This window comes from Toxoplasma gondii, chromosome IV (assembly GCF_000006565.2).
Source record: "Toxoplasma gondii ME49 chromosome IV, whole genome shotgun sequence".
Lineage (NCBI taxonomy): Eukaryota > Apicomplexa > Conoidasida > Eucoccidiorida > Sarcocystidae > Toxoplasma > Toxoplasma gondii.
This window is the reverse complement of record NC_031471.1, coordinates 325,247-341,240: the sequence shown is the minus strand read 5'-3', so window position 1 is coordinate 341,240 and position 15,994 is coordinate 325,247. Positions and strand designations below refer to the sequence as shown.

Genomic DNA, 15,994 nt, shown 5'->3' with positions numbered 1-15,994 from the left:
TTCAATTGTCAACTGCTGAGGCAAAGGCGCTGCTGGCACTGGCATGGGCGGGGCTCAGCGATGTAGACGAGCACGAGTTGGAGATCGACAAGTTTCCTAGAAGTCGTTTTCTCAGGAAAAATAAAGGTGACTGCTGGGGACGGGTGTTTAAGCTCAAGACCAAAATCAACTTGAGGGCCTACACCGCCTGGCCCTCTGTCGAGGTTTGCCTCACACAGAGGACTGTGTGCGCAACTCTTTTCAGTGAGCGTCGAGGGCTCTTCAACATAGTTCCTCAAGAAACCGCTTCTGGGAAGAAAGTCGGCAGTCGACAAAGAAACCTACAGACATTAGTGCAGTTGCATTATCCTGAGGAACATCGTCGTGCGGCCGCTTCCGATCTTCGTCGAGTGACCGCCGGAACCTTGTACATCTGCAGCACCTGAATTGCGTGTGGTGGAGTAGCCTGTGCCTGCGAAGACGCAAGGACTGAGATTTGCATCTAGTTTATCTATCAGAAGGAAAGAAAATGACTACTCACACGTTCATGTGATCCTGCACAGTTGTACTGGGATGCGTCGTCTCTGAGAAAGAAACCTTTATGCGCGTTTTGGGATGAATGCATGCTTCGCGTCGGCCGACTGGCGGCTTAGGTTCAAGTTCTCTTGTGTCGATTGTTCAAGCTTTGGAGGCCGCTCAGTTTGTCTACGGGTAGACTCCAGGCGCATTTTGTCTTTTATCTGTGTGCTCCGGGTTCGAATCCACCTTTGAATCGTCGTTGCGTTGCTTAGCTGCAGTGACCGCTTCAGGTCCCATCAGATGTTCCGTCACACGAAAACCACGGAACCTGCAACGCGTTTCTGGACATGCACGCTTCTGGCTTTCTTTCATCTGCGGAAAGGAGTTCTCAATGTTGCACAGAGTTCGGTTACGAAGACGGGAAACTTTGTTGCTCGACAGACGACGCTGCCGTCTTTTACCATTCCCCACGCATGACTTGTTGAGTCTTTCTGTCTCTCTCTGAGCCTATGTCTAAATTTAGATTTTTTCACGTATATCCTTTCCAACATTACTAGAACAAGACCAGCTGGAAAAAACACAGCCGGACGCCTCAACTTGAACGAAGTCGGATCGAGACAAGCAGGCTTCAGCTGTGCACGTTAGTGGGCGCTCGGCCGTGAACCTGTTCGACTCTGACTTCCCAGCTAAAATCCGTTTCCTGTGAATTTTCTTCTCCCTGTTCATCGACGCACGACTTCCTGCAACGCCGTTGCGGCAAAGTCGGAACTTTAACGTGGCAGAACGCAGTTGACACAAAGGGAGACAGAATTGCGTGACACGAAGCAGAAAGGAGTTTCGCAGCAGTTTTCTGAGAAAGGAACTCGAGAATCCAGCAGATGGACAAGAGAGAAAAGTGGTTCATCCTGTCTGTTTTCGCGTGGTGAACACGTCGTCGTGGGTCGAAGTTGGCAAGCGTTGGTCGGATGGTGAGGAGGTGACGAGAGGACCTCGCGATTTTACGTCGATTCGCCCAGAATACCGAACAGAATATCGCACTCCCACGTCTTGAATAAGGTCACTAACACGTTCGCGACCTGTGTAAATGCCAAAGCTCTTCCGCAAACCATCGAGACTCGCAGAAATCGCAAGACTGGCTAAATGGGAGCGATGAGAGAGCGCCGCAAAGCTCGACAGTCTGCGCGCGTGCTGTGTTCCCAAATTTCCCAGGTGTCTGTACACCTGAGAGCTCCCGTGAGTTTGTGCTGCGTCGCTCAGTCCGCCAGAGAGATGTTTTCTCCATTTTCCACGGATTCGGTCCCTCTTTCCGCAAACTTTCTCCCGCTTTACTCTCTCATCCATCTGCAACGACGGAATCGACCCGACGCGGCACCCTTGCTGCAGCTTTTCCGCTTTCGTCCGGGCCCCCCGAAACTGCATGCGCACATGTGCCTCGTTGATTCGTTGATTCAAGCTGCGAGTTTTCTGCGAAAAGCGACGTCCACTTGAATTCAAATTGTCAACTCTTGGCGAGTTCTCGCTCTTTTCTCCAGTGCCGTTTTCGCTTCCTGTGGGCGGAAAAGACCGTCGGTTTCCCTTAGATGTCGCTGCCTTCTGTAGGCGCTCCAATAGCTAAGCTCGCCACTCAACGGGGCTCGTCCGCCCGCCACACTTGCGATTTGCTGTGGATCAGTATACACTATATATATAAACGCAGACCTTACAGTGTGTGTTTTCGCGTCCGAGCGAGGCACAAGTGCGTCAGATGCATGCCGGCAGACTTCATTCTGTCTCCGGCATCCTGCACTCCGCAGGTTCAGAATATGGTTTTAGCGCACATCGCCCTCTCGTTCTCTCATGTAGCAATTCGACCTCAATGCGTAGTGCCGAGATTCAGGTCACTTGAGGCCTCAGGTCTTTCCTGGAGGCATCACCGTCAGCCTTCGACTTTTGTTTCTCCTTTCCTTTTCCTCTTTTCTCCCCCTCTCGCCGCTCACACGGAGTCAAACCCAGCGCAACTCCTCTCTTGCCTCCTCTTGAAGTCCCTTTCCTTTCCTTGTGGGCGCCTGTCTTCTTCCGCTTCGGCTTCGAGAAGGCTTGCGCCCTTTTCTCCCTCTCTGCATGCGGTGGACCTCCTCAACTCGCTGGGATGTGGGACAAGGCGGGAGGGCAAGCTTCTCGTTGTCCGCTCTTTCGTCGTCCTTGTCTTTTTCCTCGCGTCTTGTAGCATTGAACGGCGTCTTTTCCTGTCTCGCCCACTCCTGCCGTCGCATCCCTCGACACGCTAAAGTCTCCCATTCTGTGCTTTCCCCGGTCGATTCTCTTCTCTCTTCTTCTCGAGGGCCTCTGTCCGGCTTCTTTCAGATTGACTTTTCTTCTTCAGCACCATGGCGGCACATGCGCCGCCACCTGCCGCGCCGTCTTCCACGCATGCGTCGCGTGTTCTGTCTCTCTCCAGCTCGTCTCCCTTATGGGCTTCGTTCCCGCCTCCGTACTTGCCCTGGGACGCGTCGCTCGGGGACTTCAACCCCCGCTTCGAGCACATCGTTCTGCCTCTGCTGCCATTCCTGCCTCTGCTCTTCTCGCTGCGCGCCTCCTGGGAGGCTGCATCTTCTCCTCGCCGCCCTCTGGCGCCTCTGGACCGCCGGCGAACTGTCATTCTCCTCGCGCTCGCTCTGCTGCTTGGCCTTCCGCTGCTCGTCGACCTCCTCGCCGCTGCCTCTGTCCTCAGCTGGCACCAGCCGCTGGACTCTGACCAAGCCTGCATGGTGGCCTCTCAAGCTCTCTTCTTCCTGCTCTTCCTCGTGCTCCTCCTGTACGAGGCGCGGCGCAGACTCCCGGAGAGCGGCGCCCTCAAACTGGCGCTGTCGACCGCTGCTGCTTCGCAGCTCCTCTGCATGCAAACTGCAATCCGCCTCTCCGTCAAGAACCGCGCCTGGGGCTTGTGGGAATCCCTCCAAACTGCGGCCTCTCTTCTGATCGGTCTCCTCACGTGGAATTACTGTCTCCTCAAAAGACCCACAGAGCGAGTACGTGACACACATATATATATATATATATATATATATATATATATATATGCATATATATATTGATGTATTGAGGAATAGATCTATACATATATTTGTGTAGATGGATTTTGACGTTGAGACATGGGTGTCGAAACTGTGCAGGGGTGTGCGTGTGAAGGTCTCAATACATCTGTGTCCTACTGTAGGCTTCTAAGAACAGATCCAATAGAAAATACTATATAGTACGTTTACCTACATGTATATAGAAAGATAGATGTGGGTGTATAGCCGCTGCACAGTGTGTATCGCCTTCGTTTGAGGATGGGGTCGTTGAGAGGTTGATTCGGAGTGTGTTGTTTCCTTTCAGCGCCGTGGCACCCGCATTTCCCCGTTTCGAGTTCGCGACGCATCCGCGTCTACTGGAAACTCTTCTTTCGTATTCCACGATACGCGCCAGACGCGCTGGCGCTTCGCCAGACGGGACGACGACGCGCGAGCGGCGCCGCTGTTGAGCGACGAAGAAAGCTGGGACAGCGAAGCGGGAGGCGAGGCCGAGGTGTACGTACACCCGGCAGGCGGAGGGAAGGCTCTTTTGCCGGAGGCGCAGGCGAGTTTGTGGGAGAAGTTGAGTTTTTCATGGCTGTCTCCACTCGTGGCCAAAGGCCGAAAGCAGCCGCTCACGCAGGAGGATCTTTACACTCTTCCCGCGTGTCAGAAAACCAAGGTACGTGTGAAGAGTGTCAAGGTCACTTGTCTGCACCTTTCGCGCGTGAGCGCAACCTTCAAAGGATGGAGAAAACTTGACTTCTTTCCAAATGAAAAGGGGAATAACTTGAGAACACAACAGAGTCAGTCGCGGTGAACGGCAGAGGTGAAGTGCCTCGGCTTTTGTAGGTTGAAAAACGCCTGTTTTCCGGAACTCTTTCTTGTTCTTCTTCATCGCCTTCTCTTCCCCGCCCTCGACCTCTCCGCCGTCACCTCCCTCCGCGTTCTCTACCTCCTCTCGCTCTGCTCTGCTGCGTTCTGCCTGTCTCGCCAGGTCCTCGCAGATACTCTCGAAGTCGCCTGGCAAGCTGAAGAAGAACGGAGTCGGTCTCCTCTTGCTTCTTCTGCTGCCTTTCCTTTATCGCTGTTCCGACAGCGCGACCATCCCAGTCTCTTTCGCGTCTTGGTCAGGTGCTACGGATGGCGCTGCGTCCTACCGGCTTTCTTGAAACTCACTTATGACCTTCTCCAGTTCGTCGGTCCCCTCATGCTCCACCAAATTATCTCCTTCCTCAGTCGCGACGTAGATGGCGACATGTAAGAGAACACCACATGCTTCCCGGGGACCTAACACTCTGACTCGAAACTTGGGTTTCCTTTCCCGCATCGCCGGATATATATATATATATATATACTTATACGTAAATATGTGTATCCATGTGTAATTCTATGTGTATACATGTGTACATATATATGTATATATATATATATATATGCATGAATGTATGTACTTATATGTATATGTATGTATGCATGTGTAAATATATGTAAGTATGTGTAAATACATGCATCTGTGAATACAGATGTTTCTGTGTGTAGATGCAGAAACAGGTGGGTACGCGGATATGTTCACATGCATACGTTTATCTCTTATGTGTAGAGAAAGCGAGAGAGGCTTTTCGTTCTTCCCGTGCTTTCTTATCCTCTGTGTTCCGTGTGTCGTTTTCCGCGTCGCCTTTCCGCTTCCTGTCGTCCGAGCTTTTTTTTGCCTTTCGTCTATGTTTCCTCGCCTTTCTTTTTGCGTAGGTCGCCAGTCACGGAGGGCGTGTTTTACGCGGCTGTGCTTCTCCTCTCCAGCCTGCTCCAGTCCTTCATCTTGCACCAGTACTTCCATCTGCAGATGAAGTTGGGCATGGATGTCCGCGTCTCTGTCGCGGCGCTGATTTATCGCAAGGCGCTTCGCCTGTCCCCAGGCGCGCACACAAACCGACCGGACCAGTCTGAAGCTGCGATGTCCGCCGGCAAGGTCGTGAATTTGATGTCCGTCGACACGCAGCGACTCCAAGATCTCATGCTCTATCTCCACATTCTGTGGTCAGGGCCGCTGCAGATTCTCCTCGCTCTTCTTCTCCTCTTTCGGCACGTCGGCGTCGCGGCTCTCGGCGGCGTCCTCGTCATGCTCGTCGGAATCCCCACCACAGGCAAGTCGCACACCTGAGCAGGACTCGGGGAAAGAGCGAAAACCTCAAAAAAACGACGAAGGGAGGAACAAGCACCGTCGGGAAGGCTGAGAAAGGACCCAAAAAGGTAGTCGTGGGCATGCAAACGCCAGAATATCCACATGTAGGTATACAGGTAAACAACCAAACAGGTGTACATTTGCATACATATATATATATATATGTATGTATGTATTGAGGGCGAGAGACACCGGTGTATGCATCCATTATATATGTCGGTAGGTGGACAGCAAAATAGATGGCTACGTGAATAGACCTGGATTGGCATCGATGCATGCATGCCAGCATAGACAAATGTATGTTCACATATGTAAATATATATATACATATATATATATATATGCATGTAAGCTCTCAGTGTAGTATGGGACTTTGATAAGGCGGAGGAATTATCAGGTTCGAAGAAGAGCTGGACGGATCTCAAGATGTTTGTTGCTCTCCAGGTCGGCGCGTTCCCGTGAGCAACGTCGTGTCAGGTTCTTGGGGTTATCCTTTCATCGTCATTTGCCCTTTTCTTTGTGTTGTCCTTTTCTTTCTATTGCCACCGTTTTGTGTTCTACCGTTGGAGCTTCACTGTTGTTTGTCTCCTCCGTTTGTGGGCGCCTCGTCCGTTTTCCGTTCTCCTCTCAGTTTTCTTTCCCCCTTCTCAAGTGTGCCTTCTTTGCATGCTTGTCTTCTTCTGATGTCTCGTTTTCTCTGGCGTTCTCCCGTTTCTCTCTCCATGTTCGCTTTCTCTCTTGTGTCTGGCGTTCCTCGTGTTTCGCTTCTCTGGTGTCTCGTCTCGCCCTCTGCCTTCTTCCTTCCGCGTCCTCTGCGCTCCCCCGCTCCGTTCGTTGCCCTCTACGTTTTGCGCGCTCGATTGTGCGGTGCGCCTGTTCGCCAGGGTACGTGAGTCGGCGGATAAAACTCTTGCAAAGCCGCGTGATGGCCGCCCGCGACGCGCGCGGAAAGGTGACGAACGAGTTTCTCTCTGCGATGAAAGTGATCAAGTTGTACGCTTGGGAGGGGAGTTTCTCTGCATGCATTTCTCGGCTGCGGTCGCAGGAGCTGCGCCTTCTCTGGAGGTACCAAGTGACGAACAACTGGATGCGTCTGCAGTGGCTAGGCATGCCGCTCGCTGTCTCCTCCACGACGTTTGGGCTCTACGTATGGAGACACGGCGCGCTCGATCCGGCGACGGTCTTCACTGCTCTCGCCCTGTTCAACGCGCTCGGCTTCCCCATGCAGATGGTCCCCGCGACAGTCAATAACTCTGCAGAGGCGAGCGCCTCGCTGAAGCGCATCCAGGACTTCCTCGACGTCCCCGAAAGACCTGGCCTGTCCCTCTCGCTCTCTGGCGCTGCCCGTCACGGCCTCATCGACGTCGGCGAAGCCAAGACAGCAGACAGCGAAGCGGGAGGGAGCAGCGGAGGAGCTGGAGGCGAGGCGAAGAAGAGAACAGTGAAGGACGGAGAGGCGAGGAAGGCAACCGACACCGACGACGGACAGCCTGCGTTGCCGCCTTCGCTTCCCAAGGGGATGCTCGCAATTGATGTGAAGGAGTGCGACGTCGTCTGGGCGAACGGAGACACGCTGTTCAGAGGACTGAAGTTCCAGTGTCGCGCAGGTAAGGAGAACGGCGAAACGCCTGTGCGTCGGCACCGAAGCGCTGGAAGGCCGCGCTCGCCGGATCCAAGGTTCAGTCACTGTCCGCGCGCGCCCCCGTCAAGTGCTCGCAGTGTAGGTTTCGGCGAAGAACCCAGAGCTAGGGAAGGCCGCGGAAAGGAGAAAGGTGAACTGATACAGGCGACAAGGAAACGGGGGACGCACTCGAGTCGAGACATGGAAACGAAGAGAGAGAATGAAGCAAGGAAAGCGAAGGGAAGCGGGCAGCAGTGGTAGCCGACAACTGTGTGTGGGGAGAACGACGCAAAGGTGTCAGAAGAGACTTCACTCCAGCGCATCCTTTCTCTCTGCGTCCGTCGTTGGTCTCTTGCTTTGCGTCTCTCGCTTTTCGCCTTCTTTTCTTCGCTCGCGTCGCGCTCCCATGCCCTCTGCCCGCCTCTCTGTGAGCCTGCCGAGGTGACTTCCTGGGTCGGATCGTCAGTGTCTCTTGACGCGTATCGCGCTTCCTCGCAGCTTCACCTCGCGCTTCCTCGCAGTTTCACCTCGCGCTTCCTCTCGCGTGGATGCTTCGCTGTACAGGGTCGCTGACAGCGGTTATCGGACCTACGGGCGCTGGGAAGAGCGGATTACTGTCGACGTTGTTGGGCGACACGACGGCGTCTCCGGTGGCTGCGTCTCGCGGCGGAGGTTCGATTTCTTTACTGCCCGAGACTTCGCCTGTCTCGGTGGTGGGGAGAGTGGCGTACGTCTCCCAAGAGCCTTGGATTCGAAACGCCTCGCTGCGCGCAAACATTCTCTTTGGGTCGCCTTTCCTACCTGAGTGGTACAACTGTGTGCTGGACTGCTGCGCTCTCCGGCCAGACCTCGCGCTGCTCCCGGCCGGGGACGAGACCGAAATCGGCGAGCGCGGAGTGAATCTATCGGGCGGCCAGAAGCAAAGAGTCGCGCTCGCGAGAGCTGTCTACGCGCAAGCAGACGTTTACCTCCTCGACGACTGCTTCTCAGCTGTCGACGCCCATGTCGCTGTGCACCTCTTCACCAACTGCGTCCGCGGCCTTCTCCGCAGTCGCACCGTCCTCCTCGTCACACACAAGCTCGGCCTCGCGCTTCCTGCCGCCGACCAGATCCTCTTCCTCGGAAACAAAAAAATTTTTTTCGACGGATCACTCGAGGTGTGCGCGCGCGGGAGTTAGACGCCTCGCAGAGAGAACGCCCGATCGAACGCAAACGCAGACGCGAATTGCACAAGCTCCTCCCGTGAACAGGCACCTTTGTCTCGCGCACAGACTGACCATCGATATTCACTTGCACACCACGCAGACAAGGACATATATATATATATATTCAAAAAAGATATAGATACATGTATATACATATGTATAATACATATGTATATATATACATATATTTATATATATATATATATATGGTTGTCTTGACATTCGTGGGGGGATGTAGGAATGTGTCGTTGTGCCCGTATGTCTCTGTTGATAGATATAGACAGATGTATTTATATAAAAAGGTATATATTCATATTCATATATATATCGTCTGTGCTACCAGGAGTGACGTCGTGGTTCGTGTAGTAGCGGTTAAGACATGCCTGCAGAGCTTGCTGGGGCGGCAGGCCAGAGTTCTGAGTTGGCGGCAACTGCGCGGGAGGCAACGAAACGCTTTCTCCTTCTCTCCTGAACCAGCCGCAGAGAAGCTGGCGGAACGATCCGCACTGCGAATAGAAGGAGGCAAAGCGCCTGCACAGCGAGAGTTTTCTGGGCGAAGACGCACTGTGTGCAGGCACCTTTGGCTGTTTGCGAAAAAGAAAGGGTGAAAGAGAAAGAAGGAACCACAGAAAAAGAGCATGCGAGTGCCAAGGGACAGCTGAACGTGGTATCGGGTGCTCTTTCTCATCCCGAGTGACAGCCTACATTTCTCTCTGCCTTGATGTCGAAATCCGACAATGGTTTTCTCGTCTCCGCTTCTCCTCGAGTGCATGCACGTTTCCGTTTTCTGTCGCAAGACACATGCCCCGCGGCCGCTCTGTTCCTTCTCTGGGGAATGCAGCATCGCGTTTCTTTGCTTTTCGTCCTGTCGCGTATCTTTGTCGAGGGGTCGTCCGAGCGCGCCTCCCCCAGTCTTCTTCCGTTTCGTGAGGAGTACGCGGAGAACCGGCAGCTGCGGGTGCACAGCCTCAGACTGGGTCGGCGCTGACTCGCGAGGGGGCCAGGTCACAAGTCTTGTGTCGTCTCGATGTCTCGCAGCGAGTTTAAAACACAAATGTCGCGTTCCTCTTGAGTGTCTTTCCTTTGCGCATGGTCCCGACAGACTCTGCAGAAACTCCCGGAGTTCCAGAGTTTCTCCTTGCAAGAAGAACGTGAAGAAGCCGCGCGCCAACGCCAGGTCGACGAAGAGCAGAAGGATGGCGACGCCGTTTCCCACACCCTTTCATCTAGACGGCGCGACCAAGCTTCTCTCTGTCTAGCTCCGCCAGGCAGAGACGAAAAGGCGGCGCCTCGTGACGCTCGGGCAGCAGAGAATTCTGACGAAGAGGCGACAGCAATGAACTCGAACGAACGAGAAAGAAACTCCGCTCCTGGTGCCGCTGTGCAAATTGAAGAGACGGCCGAGCCGCAGTCGCATGCGAGGTGGGCTGGAAGGAAAAACAAGGTCTGTATCTCTCTGCGGCGCTTCAACCAGAACGCGTTTTGAGGCAGGTGTCTCGAATTCGTTTGTCTTTAGCTTTTCTCGCTCTCTTCGCAGAACTCACTTTCGACCTGTCTGAACCCCGCGTGAGAAGAGCCGCGATGAGGACTTCTCTCATCCTCATCTGACGCCTGTGCAACTCTCTCTTTTCCTCTTCCTTTTCTGTATGTTTGCTCTATCGGGGTGCTTCGCCTGGTCTCTCTCGTTTTCTCTCTCTCTTGTTCTCTCTCTCTCGTTTTCTCTCTCTTGTTCTCTCTCTTGTTCGCTTCTCACTCTTGTGCACATTCCGTCTGCGTCTTTGCCGCGGGCGCCCGTCACTGTTGTTTCTCTTCCGGTGAACTGACCATGTTGTCGGGAGGCGATTGTCTTCAGGCAAACGCGCGCCGCTGCTTATTTGTTCCGTCTTCAGGCGCGGAGCTCTGATTGACGAGGAGCGCCTTCACCACGGCAGTGTCGGAACAGCCGTCTACCTGGAGTATCTGAAAGGAGCAGGAGGCTTTGCCGTCGCATCTGTCGTTGTCGGCTGCTTTGCTGTCTCCAACGCCATCCTTGTCCTCGCAAATCTGTGGCTGTCGCACTGGTCAGACCATTCCGCAAAGCAGCAAAGTCTGCTCCGCGCTTCTTCTCTTTCTTCGTCTTCTCCGTCGTCAGGGCGGTCCTGTCCCCGGTCGCTGCTCTGCTCCATGTTTCCGAGTTTCTCTTCATGCGAGGCAGAGTGCATGAGCGATGACGCGTTGTCTGTCCAGACCGGCTTCGGCGTCTACGTCGGCCTCGTGCTCCTCCACTTGATCGTCGCCGTCGGGGGCCTTGCCGTCATGGTCAGAAGCGCACAGTCTGCCGCGCGGTTCTTCCACGAGCGTCTCCTCAGAGCCGTCACCGAGTGAGACAACCGAGACAAAAGAGAATAAACAAACAGGGCGGGGGTGAACGAGCAGAAGGCAATTGAAAGCCACAGAAAGGAAGGCGAGGCAGAACAAAGAAAGGAAGAGAGAGCGAACAAAGGGCAAGTCCAAGCGAGAGAAAACAAAAGGAGAAAGAGGGACAGGACCAAGTCGGAAAAGCGAGAAAGAAGAGAACTTGCGAATTCACATTTCTCGCGAACAGTTGAAGACGCGGTTTTCGAGGTGAACTTTTTTCTGCAATCCGTCCTCGAAGGCTTGATCCAGGAGTTCTTTTTAAAACTTGAATGTCGCATTCTCTCTGCATCGCGAGATGAAGTCTCCCCATTGCTTGATCCAGGAGTTCTTTTTAAAACTTGAATGTCTCATTCTCTCTGCATCGCGAGATGAAGTCTCCCCATTGTCCTAAGTCATTCGCTGGCCTCAGTGCTGGTTTCAGTTCTCTTCTTCGTTCTCGTTTTTTTTACGCTTTTCCGTTTCTCTGCTTTTCCTCGCGTTTTTTCTCGCCTTTTCTCCTTAGGGCCCCCACCCCCCAGGCGCGCCTTGGTTTTTTCATGTGCTTGCTTCTGTTTTTGGATGGTTTTCCCCGACTTCTCCACGGTTGTTTCCTGTTCTTGATTTCTTCGGCTTCCCCTTCTGTCGCGTCGTTTGCCGCGTTGTTTGCCTTCAGTGCTCAGATGTCTTTCTTCGACACGACGCCCCTCGGGCGCGTCCAGAACCGTTTCACTCGCGACTTGAACGTCGTGGACGAGACGCTTCCGCAGACGCTGGGGACGTACGCGAATTTGTGGTTCAAGGCTTTGGCTACTTTCACGGCGATTGCTTTTGTCTTTCCTCTGTTCATCCTCTTTCTCCTCCCGCTCCTCGTCTTCTACCGCCGCGTGCAGAACTTCTACATCCCAACGTCTCGGCAGCTGCAGCGCGTGCAGTCGCTGCTCCGGTCTCCGATTTTCCAGGACTTCTCAGAGACTCTCGACGGCGTCGCGACGATTCGCGCCTTTCGACAGCAGGCGCGCTTCCGAGCGCAAAGCGAAGAAAAGATGGACGCCGAACTCGAGGCATGTTACCTCTACTTCGCCTCCAATCGCTGGCTCGCACTCCGCCTCGAGTTCGTCGGCACTCTCGTCGTCACCTTCACTGCCCTCTGCGCCGTCTTTGCGAAGGCGAGTCTTCAGCAACTCTCTTCACCCTTCTCACCCTCCTCGCATTCCTCACCTTCCTCTCCGTTCTCTCTGTTCTCTCTGTTCTCTGCGCCTCTCTCTTCTGCATCTCTTGCTGCGTCGGTGGGAGGTTTGGACGCGGAAGGCGAAGCCGGCTTGGGGCAGGGCGGTGGCGCGTCCGTGGATTCTGCGCCTTTTGCCGCTTTCGAAGGAGCTCTGTGGGGACTGCTGTCGTTCCTCTCTCTGGGCGCTCGAATGCATGCGCCGCAAGGCCTCTCCTCCGGCCTGGGCGGTCTCGCGATTTCGTACGCGCTCAACATCACGCAACACCTCAACTGGCTGGTGCGAATGGCCAGCGAGACAGAGAGCAACGTCCTTGCCGTGGAACGAATCAAAGAGTACGCGGACAACATCCCCTCTGAACATCTCGAGCCCAGGAACGCTTGGCGCGCGCGAACCGCGACGGCGCGAGGGGACGGTCGCGCTTGCAGTCCAGAGAGGCAGGCGCGCAACGGAGAAGCAAGCTTCCACGGCGTTTGTGGTCGCGAGCGAAACGACCGGACGGAGGATGACTGGCCACTCGAAGGACGCATTGTGCTGAAGAATTTAAGCGCGCGATATCACCCGGACGGCCCTCTCGTCATCAAGGGCATCAACGCGGAGTTCGGACCCGGCGAAAGGTGAGGAGACGCAGGGAAAGCGTGAGTCGACGCGGAACAGCGAAAAGACTCGAGCCACACAGTGCGCAAAGACAGACCGTCATGAACAGAAAGAGAGAAAGAGAGAGAGAGAGGTACGCGAATAAACGACCTCGAGATGTCGGACGAGACAAAACCTCCGAAGCAAAGGTCGCTGCAGAGTCAGTGTCAGAGATCGTACACATTGGTGGAGAGAGAGAGAGACCTATCTGTCTATATACGGAGATAGATCTGGATACAGATCTAGCTAGAGAGATAGATGTAGATAGATAGGTAGATAGATAGAGCTCGGTCGGTGCCTAGACAGATAAATATGAATATACATATATATATATATATATATGCATAGAGAGATAGATGTAGATATAGATGTGCAGTGTCAGATGCAGCTTTGTTTGAGGGTCCTGTCTCGTTTCTGTTTGCTTTTTAGGCCAATTGTGTAGTACACTTCAGGTTCGTTGTGTTCACCTTTTTGTGTGTTCAGAATCGGTTTGGTAGGACGCACAGGTGCTGGCAAGAGCACGTTGCTTCTCACGATGCTGCGTATGGTCGAGCCTGCGACTGGGTCGGTGTTTGTCGATGGGGTAGACACTTTGGACGTTCCACTTCGCGTCCTCAGATCGAAGTTCTCGATCATTCCTCAAGTGAGTCCAGCGCTGCAGGGCACTGCGGTTCGCGTTCACTGGGAACAGCGCGAAACGTTCACATGAAAGTTCTCGCAGAAGTTCTGCTGCGTTCTCGCGACGCGCACACCCGCTGTGCAAGCACAATTGCTTTCTCCAGGATGACGCAAGACACTCTCGCAAAAGCAAAGCAGTAACTTCTGCTTCTCGGCTGCCTTGCTGCTCCCTGACCGCGCTCCTTTTCATGACGGAAATGCGTTCAGTATCCCTCTATATGCAGATGTCCACAGGGTCATGGAGAGACAGAAAGCGCCCACTGGCAGGCATATATATACATATACATACATATACATACATATACATATATATACATATATATACGTATGTATACCTATATATATATATATATATATACTTATAACTGAACAGAAATATATAAATGTATGTGTATTTGTGTACGTTGATTCTGTCTGGTTTCTCATTTGGTCGACGTTGTGCAGGGAGTTTTTTGAGGTGTCTGGACATTTCAGTTTTTGATCGCGAACCGGCTGGTGCGGACCAATTAGTATGTTTTTACTCTTTTGCCTGGAGTGACCGTCTGCTTCTTGGCATGGTTAAGAAACATTGCGCACGGGGGTCAAGCGCAGGTTGACGTCTCTCGTCAGCTCGTGGTCGACTCCGGTCGCCGAGTATCCTTCGAGGTTTGCGACGTCCGTTCCGCTGCCGATTCGCTGGAGAGCCGACAGCCAGTTTCCGACGGAATTCGCGACTCACCGTTTGCCCGGAACGTCGAGAGTTTCTCTCTCTGTGTCTCAGCGCGCGAGTCGTTCCGAAGGTCGGCGCTGCGGGATGACGACGTTGTCCGTGTCTGCTTCTCGGCTGTATGTACACAGGACCCGGTTTTATTTTCCGGAACGATTCGCTTCAACGTCGACGCTGTTGGACGGCATACCGACGAGGAAATTTGGTCGGCGCTCGAACGCGCTCACTTGGCTTCTCACATCCTCTATCTCTCTTCTTCACCTCGTTCTTCTTCGTCTTCTGCTTCGTCTTCCGCGTCTTCATCTCACTCTTCTTCTGCTTCTGCTTCTTCCTCTTCCAAGGCGTTCTTCTCTTCTTTCGAAGACTCTCCCCAGAACGGAGGTGGGGAGAGAGTGTGGGGTGTCTGCACACCCGAGCGCGGCGCGGCTGTCGACGGTTACGTACCTCTCGAAGATCGCGAAGACGAGATCTGGTCTCTGCGAAAGGCTGCGTTGGACATGCAGGTGGAGGAGAATGGGCAGAATTTTTCGATGGGCCAGCGGCAACTGCTCTGTCTCGCGAGGTCAGAGAAGCGGGTGTCTCTGCGGCGCGCCCGCAGTTCAACCTTTTTCCTGAACGCCACTGTCAATCAACCTCACAAACTGAGGTCTACAGACCGCCTTCGGTCCTCAGTCCCCATCCTGTACCTACAGCTATGTATATATATATATATATATATATGCACATATATGTATATGTATATGTGTGTGTGTGCGTACATGTGCATGCAAATGTATGTGTCTCTCCATGTACAAGTATATATATGTGTGTATATAGGCGCATGTGCAATCACGTATACAGCTGTCCCCAACTGTGGACATCTGCATGCGTATTTGTGAACTAAAGGATTTTGATTGTCTGTTTGTGTCGGTTTTCCTCAGAGCGTTGCTGCGGAAGAGCAAAGTTCTTTTGCTGGACGAGGCGACGTCCGTGGTCGATCCGCGCACCGACGCCCTGATCAAGGAGACGATTCGCCGAGACTTCGGAGACTCCACGCTCATCACGATTGCGCACAAACTGGAGACAATAATTGACTACGACCGAGTAAGAGAGAAGCACGAGGAACGACGGAGAGGAATCGAGGAAGGTGTGGGGAACCAAAGGCGAAGAACGAAGAAGAAAGAGGAAAAGAAAGACGAATCGAGCAGAGACGAAGGAGAACAGAAAGGAAAACTGAGACCCCCGCCGAGCCTCTCGCTGAGCTGCGTAGCCTGTCGTTTCTCGTAGGAAGCGACAGGTGCCGACATGCTTCTCTTTGTTGTTTGGCACTTGGCTGAAAGCCTGAAAGTAGTTGATCTCTCGCACCGACCGTTTCGCACCGCTCACAGCTGTTTCTTTTCTTTAAAGGAGACGAAAGCCATTCGAAGCGCACAACATGCATGTCTAGAGGAGTTGGACCTCAAAAGACTCAAGCGTCTCTGAACGGGACTCGACTTTCTTCTGAGCGCAGTCCAAGCTCTCGGACAGAAGAGGAACTTTGCACTTTCTAGCGACTGACCTTCAAACGTCACAGAATTCGTCCGAGTCCCCAAGCGCCAGACTCCACGCGAGAGGATGAGTCAATATCTCTGAAGTCGCTTCCGTGACTCTCTGCTCTTTCCAGATTCTCGTCATGGCTGAAGGAGAGGTCCGAGAACTCGGTCCTCCCGCGACGCTCTACAGGGACCGGAAAAGCATCTTCCGCCGTTTGTGTCTGCACGATGGAGTAGTGCCCGCGGCTGCGCTGGCAAGCAGCCAATCGTGATGGGGGAAGCTGGTAGCCAAACCGAGCAAATCCTTGAGCTTGTTGAAGAAA

At 53.5% G+C, this 15,994-nt stretch overlaps 1 protein-coding gene across 1 annotated transcript; it reads left to right on the top strand.

The window, feature by feature from the left end:
• Positions 1-2,864: 2,864 nt before the first annotated feature.
• Positions 2,865-15,943, top strand: TGME49_320460 (ABC transporter transmembrane region domain-containing protein; the record flags this gene model as incomplete). The annotated part of the gene is made up of 13 exons (XM_018782993.1): positions 2,865-3,506; positions 3,856-4,212; positions 4,528-4,790; positions 5,280-5,674; positions 6,597-7,319; positions 7,898-8,490; positions 9,641-9,960; positions 10,428-10,898; positions 11,588-12,757; positions 13,260-13,419; positions 14,292-14,722; positions 15,081-15,243; positions 15,803-15,943. 13 exons carry the CDS (start codon positions 2,865-2,867, stop codon positions 15,941-15,943), a joined length of 5,829 nt encoding a protein of 1,942 aa, XP_018638066.1.
• Positions 15,944-15,994: the final 51 nt, after the last annotated feature.